This window comes from Aptenodytes forsteri, unplaced genomic scaffold (assembly GCF_000699145.1).
Source record: "Aptenodytes forsteri isolate BGI_AS27 unplaced genomic scaffold, ASM69914v1 Scaffold164, whole genome shotgun sequence".
In the NCBI taxonomy this organism is placed as follows: Eukaryota; Metazoa; Chordata; class Aves; order Sphenisciformes; family Spheniscidae; genus Aptenodytes; species Aptenodytes forsteri.
The window spans coordinates 3,201,484-3,213,377 of record NW_008795527.1 but is presented as its reverse complement, the minus strand read 5'-3'; the positions used below and the strand labels follow the sequence as shown (position 1 = coordinate 3,213,377).

General features: G+C 41.0%; 1 protein-coding gene across 1 annotated transcript in view; it reads right to left on the bottom strand.

Moving 5' to 3' along the window:
• Nucleotides 1-343: 343 nt before the first annotated feature.
• The window catches only part of LOC103901236 (rap guanine nucleotide exchange factor 5), a 38,589-nt gene continuing 27,038 nt past the window's right edge, over nt 344-11,894 (bottom strand). The window contains exons 14-15 of the mRNA XM_019472794.1: nt 7,450-7,504; nt 344-4,094 (exon numbers count right to left, since the gene is read on the bottom strand). Coding sequence (XP_019328339.1) covers nt 3,976-4,094; nt 7,450-7,504 — 174 coding nt within the window. The 3' untranslated portion in view covers nt 344-3,975. The remainder of the gene's footprint in view (nt 4,095-7,449; nt 7,505-11,894) is intronic.

The window sequence follows — 11,894 nt, the reverse complement described above, 5'->3', positions numbered from 1 at the left end:
ATCTACTCCTCCCTTCTCCCGCAGGGACTTCTCATGGTGGCTCCAGGCCCCTCTTAGACTGCGCCGTGATGATAGGGCACAGCTGAGACCCCATTAACGTAATCTCTGCTTCTGAAACTGCCTGGAATACGTCGGTACCAGCAAATCCCACCAACCAGAGATGAACCAGCAGCTCTGAACAGGGTCAGGCTCCTGAGCCTCTAACCAGGCGCACGCTGGTCTGCATCCACCTTGCAAACACAGCGAGTGTTTGTGGAACTGAATGACTGGACGTATGAGCGTAAAATATTCCAGTTAGGAACAACAAGTACGTGTGATAGGCATGAAGGCACAGAGCCCAGACTTCATTAAGGTAGTTTTTATATTTTGAAAAGCAATATTAAAAAACACTGGAAAATGCAAGATAAATGTAACAGTTGCTTCTACAAGTTGTAACCTTGTATTGCTTGGCCATTTTGACATATAAATTATTGCTTACTAGCTCTCATAAATACACAACACAATAATATGTACAGAGGCAGACAAGCATGAAATATGAAAAGGAAAACATTGGCAACATTGATTCTGGTAAATCAGATTATTTCATACATACCAGGTCTCATAATGGTGGATAACTACTAGCTGTAGTCCCTGAGAAGTTAGGTAAATACCTTGATTTGGGGTTTTCTATTTTATTACTTTTAATGCAAGCTGACAGCATTATAGTACTCAGAGAGAATGGAACAGGCAGGTGTTCTTACCTCAGCTCATTGACTTCATCCCAGTATTTCTTAATAGTGTAATAAGATGACAATAAATAGGCTATGCAAATAAATATTACTCTGCTAAAATGTTTAGTATTTACACCTTTCTTTGTAATTTTACAGCAGCACGTCTTATTATTTCTGATAACATCTTTTTCTTTTTGCCACTGTCATGCAAATGCAATTTATTTCTATCTGAGACGGGGCTGGAATCAAAAAGAAGTGTCATAGAAGCATCTAAAATTGATGCAACAAAATCCCACATCAAAGAGGTATAAAGCGACCCAGCTTTTTCTTTCGTTCTGTCTAATTACTCCTTCTAGCTACTAAGGAAAATATGCAGAGTATTTAACCCCAGGTGTGATTGTGATGAACTGAACTTAAAATGGATTTTATCCTATGTAACATAGTTGCGCTATTGAAGGATTTAAAAATCACACAATATCACCAGTGCTGGACCCTGGCAGAGGCTGTGTAGTGTCCGCCTCTCTTTCGCAGGGTTTGTTTCTAGTTCCCCTCCCAACCACCACACCTTCAAGCTGCTTGCCAATCTGCAGCCCAGCTCTGCAATGCTTCACCTGTTGAATGCAGACTCTGATGGGCCTTTTTTTATTAGATATATTAGCTACAGATTTGGACTATTTGCCTTTCCTTTATGGTAACAGCTATAATATCCGTATTTTCAATGTGAAATTGGTGCATCCAAGTTGGGCCCTCAGACCAGAAAGTTATATCCAAATTATACAGGCCACTATGAAAACTAGTTTGTAAAGTTTTAAACAGCAGTCTAATTAGCCACTACACAGATAATGAGGTTAATGCTGGCATAATGAGTTTATGCCAGCTGGAAGGGGTAGACAACACTTGATTTAGTATAAAGTTACAGCAGTGTGGATAGCAAATACCTTAGCTGGCTTGAAGCCTAGCGGTACAAGTTAACCCATCCATCTACTTTCAACCAGTTTGAATTGGCAGAGGGAGGAGCCTTCAAGGTGGCTCTAGCATGCTTTCAAATCAAAGCCTGAGCGTAGAGTCATCTTTCTACTTCTGTTTTCTTTTTTCTTTCTTTTTTCTCCCCTTCTTTCATTTCCTTGTCTTTTACTCCTCTCTGGCACCGCTGCTGCTTCATCAGCAGTAACTACCAAAACAGCCAAATGCAGTGAACTGAGAAACAGGCCCACTCTCTTACCGTGAACACCTTCTCGTGCTCCCTCTCCCACAGATTTCGAGAGAACAACTTGTGGACTAGAGTGTTACACTATATGAGCTAAAGCATGCAGGCTGGTCTACATACAGGCTCCTAAAAATAATGACACAGTAAAAAGATTTCACAAGGGGGAGCTCAAAAACCAGCAAACCACCCAGGTAATGCATCTAGGGTGGGGATTCGGTGAGCGCTGCAGCCAGAGGAAGAACTGCAGTAACACAAGCAGCAAATTGTATCTGGTTTGTGTTCTTGCACTGCAAAAAGGAGCCCACCGCAGCTAGTATCCTCATCTGAACAGTTTTGGTCTGTTTGCACAAAAGAGTTATTTACAATATGTGCAGTCACATCTACAGAAGAACATAGGAAATTTTTACTCCATGGCCAGCAAGAGTTTATTTTTTTTCTTTTTACTGGGTAAAAAGACAAATTTTTTTTTCTAAAAAAAAAAAACAAACAAAAACCATATAGTATTTGATAATAACAAAGTACAAGCAAATACATTTCTGAAACATCTGTTTCCTTTACAATAGATCTATACAATATTTCACAGATGGGAAAACCGAATGCATTCTACAGATTCCCCCACAGACTACTTGTTAAAGCTGCTTTTTTTTAATCCCTTTAAACCAGAGATAATACAATGATGAAGAGCATGCTACTTCAGTATTCCCACATTTCCGTTAAGGAGCATTTTCTTGGAAGTCCTCCTCGTGTGGAAAACATACAATAGAGATGGGAAAGCAATGCAATGTCCTCCCTGCTCTGCCAACCGGACCGTTGCCGTGAGTCAGTGTACAAACTCATGCCAGACTGCGTAGCACACTGCACATTGCCTGTGGCATTCACTAGATTATTTCAGGGCAACTTCTTAGCGATGAAAACCAGAGCTACTGTGATGGTGGTGCTTAGATGTAGGTTAACTGTAGACAAGACTTTAGAAATGCTGCCTCAGTACATGCCCAGAAGTAGTACTTTTAGCTACATGGGAATTGGCTAGGGGAGGGGTGTGAGAGGGACAGAAGCAGTAACGGGACCCTGATACTGAGAAGCCGGTGTGTATGCAGGTAATTACACCGGTACCCTCTAAGGTGTACCCTTTTGTTCTTTAAAAACTAGAAGCGTGTGCAAATTAGGTGAAGTTTTACCTGCTGAAACAGCATTTCCAGGAGGTGAGTTAGGAATGTAGGTGGATCTAGGCATTGCCTCTGAATAGACACCAAGGAGGCTGTAATCCAAGCAGAAAACAAAGCTCCTGCTGTAATAATTTATAACGTGTTAACTGCAGGAGCTGGTGCTAAATCTGAGATAACTGAAAAGGAAGAAAATAACATGTTTTCAGTGTACAAACAATTGCGTCCATAAATTGTAACAAAAGTGGATTGGCTCTTACAGTGTGTTTTATAAAGCAGATTCTTAAGGGGCCATAACAGCATGAACTGTTTACTGCTGACTTCCACATCACGACGCGCTCCTGAGTTTCATCTCGTGCGCTGTCTTTTTATATTCCCATTCCTGGTTGTCCACACTTATCTCAAATAAGATGCTCCAGTAGACTCAGGGGAGCTGCACGGATTGCACAGTATTTTTGGCAACAATACTTTGGCAGCCTTGAATTAGTGAGGTACATGCTGTGGTGAACCGAGAATCAATCCCCTTGTGGCATGTTGCTTGCCGAAATGTTTTGCTGCCGTGAGACGACGTTTCCTTTCATTCTAATACTGGCAGAATCTGCATTGAAAGCTACGCTGGACCAAACAATATTTTCACAGAAACCAAGCACCTGAGCTCAAAGGACGCTGCTCTGCTCCCTCCCGTCCCGGTGACCAGTGGGGATGGCACCAAGCTTGCCCTGCAACTCTGTGAGCAGCTCCTTTGCTGGCTCTTGCCTGATTTTCCTGTGCATGTTGTGTGAGCTACTGATAAAACTCAGTAAACTGTTCTTACATAGGGAAGCAACATGCTTGGCATAAACATTCACTTAATTCAAAGTGCTGCAGTTATAAGGTTATATGAAGCTGTGTATGCTCACACTCGCGGCTCTATCCTATGAGAAAGCTCAAACAGAGCTTGCTGGTTGTCAATGACGTGCAGGTGATGGACGTATGGCTTCAGCTCATGATGCTCTTTTGAAGGAACTTCATTGCCTGCAAGACAGGAGAAAGGGGATGAATCAGAAAGCCATGCCTTGCCTGCTTCTCTGTCCTGTGCGTTACAAAGTCCCTGGTGTGCCAACCTGCCAGGTGCTAGGCAGTCACAAAGAAGACGGCCAGCGATCCAAAGGACTTGCTGTTGAAGTGCAATGCATGAGGTTACAGCTAGATACAGAAAAGGGGAGAAGAAAGAAAGAAAGAAGCAAGCAATGCTGGACAGCCAGTGTGCACGAAGGAGGGACAAGTGGATGGCAAGAAGCTGAGTCTTCCCAAGTGGAAGATTTACTCCTGCTGACAGTACAGACAGTCCGTCCCCTGTAAGGGTGGTTCAAGGCTTCCTTTGTGCTGCTCTGGCAGCACAATGGGACCTTGAACAGGGGTGGGCGACCCAGCCTGTAACTTTTAAACAGCCTTAACACAAATACACAAGACAGCAGGCCCCCCAGTCGTTTCCTTTGGAGCAGGTGAAAGGTGACAGTGCAGCAGACAGGTACGAAAGCTCTTCAAAGCTGCTCTGACAGGCCCCCGCGTTTTGATCTGTTATGCTTTTGATTTCTGATCTAGTAACAGAGACGAGAGTCATGCTGGTATTTTACGGGAGTTTACATGGCAAGAGGAATTAGCTGTGTAACAGACAAATTGAAGGGTGGCTCGAATAGCAGATGTTTTCTGTTACAAGCTTTACGCCTGACATTGGCTTGTGGGAACTTGCCGCCTGTGAAACCCTTTTTGCTGGCAAAACCCGCATTGCTGGTGGCCAGCAGAAGTGGAAAAGGAAAAGCTACCATGGCCACCGAGACCCATCAAGACAGGCAGAGAAAGCAACCAGATACATTTCCCACATGTTGCTGACTGCTGACAAACGAGCAAAGGTTGAAGAGCTCGGTTCTAGTCCATGTCCTCAAGGAATTTTTAATAACGTTACCATAAATTAAAAAAGAAAAAGCTCAAAATTCCCCGACCCAATCAGCTTAACTTGAACGCTCCCTCTCTCTCCTTTGTTTCATTATCATCCTTTTCTCCACGCTCTCCAGCTACATGAGAAGCTTTCCAGGAACTGACCATCCCACTTGTTTCTGAAGAGCACCGTATGATGCTGTGTAGGTAACGTGGGATGTCAATGCAGCCAGTTCTGCGTGAGGCTGCTAACGGGGCTCCCAGGTAGCTATTTTTAGGAGCTATTTCTGAGCAGCTATCTGACTTGAGAAATGTGTGAGAGAACAGGACAACGTGATAAATTTGTGTCGGGATACAGAGATGACCTTTCTGTTCTGAGGGAATAGGATCCCAGCAGCTGTGCTGAACATACTGAAAAACACTTGTATTTCTCATTAACACCTGAAATGACAAAAGCTTGAATTACGTTCTTTGTTCAGGCTGCTTTGCCCGGTTTTGGAAACACTATTATTTGTTTTCAGGATTTAGGATATAAAAGTATTATCTCCATTAAAAAGGCATTTCAGTCTTGCTTGGAACCTAACCAGTTTCTAATCCAGAAAGATTTTGGCCTGCAAGCTTAATACACGATACAGTTCATAAACAATAATAATATTCCTTGCTTAGTTTTGCTTGAACTCTTTCCTACAGTAGGACGTCTGCTGCTCTTAGGCCAATCTGAGAGTTGATGCAGTAGAAAGATTCACATTCCTGAGAGCAAAATAAGCCCACTGGAAAAGGAAACTGTCCATAAAGTCTCAATAAATATTCAGTGAACTCATTTCATGCCTAAACAAATGTAAGGGGAAAAAAAAAGTGCCTACAGGGATGTCTGTATAAGCTGCTTTTTAAATGCCAGCTTCACAATAAATCAAGTCTGTGGTAAAATAAAATAACAATCACGTACTTCAAACTACCAGATTATATGATAAATCTCAGGTATTACCCTTGGATTTATGTTACAACACTTACAAAATCACTTGGAGGAAAAAAAAAAAGCAAAAACAAGATGAAAGATTTGCAAAGAAGCTGCAAAAAAAATTCACATCATTCAAAGGAACCAATGCTACCATTTTAGAATGCCAAATATGAGACATTCTAACCTACGGAGACATGGTTTGGATTAATCAGTATTTCCTTCAGTATCTGGTTTAATAGAATAAAAACAAACGGCACGTCCTTCTCCCTCTCTTCTCTCTCTCCCTATACCAGAACAACAGAAGAACCATAATGCTGAGCAGCTTTTGTTTAAAAAAGAGACTGTACATACACAAGGTAATTCTATAGAACAGATGTTCAGCAAAGTTCTTAACAGTACCTATCATTCTACAAGGTACATGTATTTAGACACAAATTTATTATTTTTGTCGGAGTCCATGCTGACAGCTGCTGAAAATTCAGCTGGCAAAAAGAAACGATTCAAACTCTTTTTCCCCAAGGCTGCAGCACAGTTCCGAACTTCTCTTTGGAAAAGAGGTTTTAGCGGCCTCAATAAATGACGTTTAGTGTGTTTGGCTTAAAAACTCTAACCACTTCCTAAAGTAGTGTTGTGTTTGTCCCCTTCCTGTGTTTAACCTCTCTGCAGAGAAAGAGAAATGCTGAGAAGGAGAAAAACAAGGTTTCTCCTCTGTGAGCAGCAGAACAAAGCGAACTGGGGTCTTCTGGCATGGCCCTGTAGGGTTGGATTCTCTGGTGGCTAATAAGGTGGAAAGACAAAAAAAAAAGTCTTTTGTGCAGCTGAGGCACTCGTGACCATTCCCATCAGCGTAGATCCTCCAGTGTCTAAACCAGACAGAGCTCTATTTGCAGGCTTTCCCTAGCAGGGGGACTAACACAACCCCCTCTTTTCTACCTAGTCAACTACTTTCATGAAACCCACATGATCTTAGTATCTTCAAGACTTTTTGTGAAATGTCCTTAAGAACCCAAACTAAGCAAACAATTGCTCTTGGTGAAAAGCCAAGTGAAAAGCCACAATGATTAATACCATCTTTTAGCTACTGGAAGCCAAGACAGCTGTGAATCCGTTACCAAAACACATAGACTAGCAGGAGACTGAGGTAGCTCGGTTATAGCCGGGAAAGTTAGAAACAGCAGCGTACACCAGAGGCCTCCATTATTAAGTGCAGCTGGCACAGACCTTACACAGTATTTTGAAGAGGTGGTAATCTTTACAGCAAAATAATTTGTAAAAAAAATTGAAGCTGTTTCTACAAATATTTTGTAAAGTAAAACTTCATCCAGCTGTGGTTACTGCTATGTTGACCTTCCAACAATGACACCCCCTCTTGCCAATTGGTTAAATAATTGGCAACCATGTTTTGCTGCTGTAGTAAACCTGAGTAAGTAGAAAGAAAACAAAAAAACCCAAACCCTCAAGGCTGTAAATAAGTAGCAAATTCTGGCTACTCACCAAGCTGGTTATTTCTGCAATGTCTCAATGACCGAACAGTATCTGCAATCATGTGCTGCAAAGACAAGATATAAAACATCAGTGCAAAAATTTGGGATGGATTCTGTCATTAGAAAAGCCTGAAAAAAATCTCCTTGCCCTACACCATACAGCAAAAAGCAACTGTAGTAAGGTAGAAAGTGAAGACAGCAGAAGAAAGACTTTGCTCTTTGTCTTAGTGATAATATATGATGAAACACGGTTAGTCTAGAAGGTCCTTATTGATATCACACAGATTAAATGAGAACAACTCTGTAAGAGCCCATGGAAAGTGGTAATGAAAAATAGCCAAACAATTGCTTATTTTTGTTCCTGTGACTGTTATTAATCTGAAAGCCCACAGCAGGGAAGTCTTGTGGACTGAGTGGGTGCTTCTGGGTCCAACCCCTGGCTTTAATGCATTATCCAGGGCATTCGGTAGTCTGCAAACTCCTTCTGTCTCCACGTGTTGTCTAATTAGACCATAAGTCCCTTTGTGGCACAGACTACACCTTAACGTATACTTGTATGATGCCTAGCACAAATCAGGCACCAGTATCAGCTAGGCAGTTTTCTGCAGTATGATAACCAACACAAATATAACAGCCCACAGCCTAAATGCTGCAAAGCAAGCACTCTGACATCTCCACAGACACGTACCAAATAAGGCTATACTGTAGCTATACTATTTTAAGAAGAGCTGGTGCTAACAGGAATATCGGACATTCACTTAGATTAAGCAAAGGAAATAAAATGTTTAAGTTTGGTTTCTCATTCAGGCTCAGGTCTTCAACTTATGAAAACTGGGATTGTTCACTATAAATCAGTGGAACGTGCTCATTTTCACTAGATGTCGCCCATAAAGTTGTTGAGGCATTACTTTTTTCCTTTATTTGACTGCTTCTGTGGTATAAAAGTGAAAACATACTGAATGTGGCAACTCTTCACCAAATCTAGTAACTAATTTAAGCAAATTGCAGTTAGCAGCAATGATATAGTACCTCATGCAAACAGCTGATGTTCTTGTCATATCTCCCTCTTAAATAATCAGAGGCGGAAAGGATTAACTGTCTTGAGCAAAGTATGTTTAAGACCAGAATGACGTAGAACTGCTCATCTCTCAACACCCAGAGAGTGGCTTACAAGGCTCCTCCACAGCAAAGCTTATCACAAGAAAAACAGCACATTTAATGGAAGCTTCGTATTCTTTTCATCAGTTAATCAAAATAATTTTTCTTGTTACCCGATGTGCTTCATTTGCCATGAAATCATGCAATCTCTTGTGCTGATGGCCTTGCACCGATTATAATGAAGTTCTAATGAGATACCCTAGATTTCATGGTCAATAGTGTGAGTACTGGGAGAGCTACAACTTCCACCAGTGCTGCTGCTGCTGTGATGTTTTCCGGCTGATACCCTTTGAATCTGTAGATTTAGAAGAGAGATGCCATTATCACACACACTGTCATTCTTTGCTGTTTCTCCTTTGTAGTCAGTCAGTATGGGGGTCCATCCCAAGACTGGCTTCTGAAGGTGATGCCCTGGTGACGGAAGAACCTCTTTGTGTAACACTCTCTTAAAGCAGAATCCCAAATCTCCCTTCTTTAGTAGCCTAATTAGGCATTTCTCTCTGCCCATTTGCAGTTCTCTGGCATTCAACTGTAATACAGAAAACCAGCCAATTCATCTGCAAAGCCAATGTTATTTCCTGACTGTTTAAACAGGTGCTTGCACAAGTTAGTGTGATGAGTAACACACATTTCTCGTGGCCTTTCAGCCTACGGGCTACCTAGGATCATTAGCACTCCTTTAACTAAGGATAGCAAAAACTCAGGCTTGGGACTTGCACAGGTATTTGGGGGGTGGGGGTTGAGAACCTTCAGCTGCATGCACACAGTCCTTGCAGCTGAAAGCATGAGGTAAGAAGGTGTTATCTAAAATGGTAATGGCCATTGACCTGCATCAGAGTTTGCTGGAGTGTGGCTAAGACATGTCATTGGGAAGATATGGGTGATGGCTGACTGGAGAAAAAAACTGAAGCAGCCACATTTCAGTGACGCAGCTCAGTAAATACCATGGAAATACCTTGAGATGCAACAGTATAAGACCATATTTTCATTTATTCCTTCAGATTTAGTTGAGGAAGTGAGTACGGGACTAAATATTGATCAAACACTATTCTAGACTAGAGTTTACCAGACATGGAGTTAAATAAACCACTGCAATCCCTTGAACTTTTGCTAAAACCGGGCAACGTTCCTGAGACAAAAGATCATTTCATTTTCTTCTCTTTGCAAATTGTCTTCTTTATATTTTGAATTAACTTTGCCTTCACTGCAATCGCATCATGTCAAATCAAGTTCAGTCACGGTAGGATTGTTGTGGCCATGATGGTCTAAGAATATAAAAGAAGCGGGGATTGTATGAAGAGATAATATCTTTTATTAAACCAACTGATATAGTTGGAAAAAACAATGGTTCAGATTGACGAGTCCTCCTTCAGGTCAGGTGTTTAATGCAGAAATGAAATATTTTAAAATACTGATCCAAATACTAGAAGCCGTCTTTGCTTTGAAATTCGTAAGTAGAAATTCTATGCATTTATGACAGTAAGTTCCTTCCCCATAGCAGTAGTCTCCTATGGTAGGATAATTCTTTTCTTTTTCTGCAACAGCAAATTTGCAGGTGAGGTTCAGTGGCTTGATCCAAACCAAGCAGGAGTCAATGTCAATCCTAATTTTTCTCAGCAGAGGCCAGAAAGTGCTCAGCACAGTATAAAACACCAAGGAAGACATTCTTCCTTGGGATAAAGCCCTTGTAATTAGAAAAGAAACATGAACTGATATATGTGATGGTGTGTGATGCATCTTGATAGCAAGTTCGTGCCCACAGACTAAATACCTTAGCATCCAACTGAAGCTGCGTAATACATGTACTGCCTGAGTTTCCACTACACTCCTATTTAAATCTCTCCTAAGCCCCCATTTCCTAAGCCTGCACTATTGCCTGCATTCATATGTACACAGGGCTCCGGGAGACAGCATGTTCCTGAGGGCGTGATCTGACTAATAATTTGGAGGAAGTGTCAGTTTGAACAACCCTCACCCCACCACCACCACCTCAGACTCTCCCCTCCCATTTAAAATGCCCATTATCGATTTGCATGGAAAAGGTGAAATCCTGGCTCACTGAAGTCAATTAGCAAAGCTCCCACTGCCTCTGGAGACACAATGGTGACAGCAAGGATAGGAAATCTTACCAAGCAAGTCCAGCATACATTAAACATATACATGATTAAACAACAACCAAACAAACAAACTAACAAGGTCTGGCTAAAACCGGAGCGTGAATCAGATCCTACATATTCACTAAATAAATATATGGGCCAGTGGAGGGATTTTAGTAACAATTATTGTGCATCAAGGGCTAGTTTAATTTACATGTTAATTGGATGTACTTCCAAGAGGCAATGAAGAAGAACATGCTAATGAGTTTTATGCAAACACCTAAAGGTCAAACAGTTAATGGACTTGGGACAAGAAAACCTTTCATTAAATGCAAATCAGTGTTCTTGTAAACTCTGCAACAAGAAAAGGTACAGAAATCAAATAGAAAACACAAAAAGAGGACCTCAGGTTCAAAAGTCAAAGTCTACATCTGCTTGCAAGTTGAAAGGCAACGTACATTATGATAGGATGTGAAAATAAGTTCAACATCTGGTTCATGAATAACTCCATGTTTGCACGTTCATCCTCAAACAAGGGTAAACACACCGAGAAAATAGTTAAGAACAATTCACCAGGCACAGCCATCTGGACTAACAGTCCCATGGCACCTCTGGAGCAATCAGGAGAACATTTTGGTTTCTTGATCAAATACTCCAGGCCAACAAAATAAAAAAAGATAAAAATAAATAAAATTAAAAAAAAATTAAAGTTTCTCCACTCCACCATTGTTCAGATATATAAACTGTGGCTTTCAGTGCTACAAAAATGTTATCGACAAAAAAAAAAAAAAAAAAAGAAGTCAAAAAAAAAAAAAAATAAAGAAGTAATGCACATTAGACAAATCAAACCTCTATCAGCAATATCATGCCAGAGTAGATGTCATATGATGTCTAGTATAGATGTGGCCAGATACAATGTCAGTAACTGTCCTTCTACATAGAAGTTAGTATAGTAGTATTTATAGTCAGTTTAATTCATATTTCAGGCATTATTTTCTTCATCATCTAACCTAGACCAAAACTTTTACTTTCATTTAAGATCCCTGGAATTAGCATACCAGTGACAAGTGATAAACTAGAGAAACTTTTTCTTTAGTGCCTTGAGAAAAAAAGGAAACATAATTCAGAGAAAGCTGAAGCAGGAGAACTTAACTGAGGAGAAACAGTCCATGAGGTGGTGCAAAGGAACAGATCTTGCGGG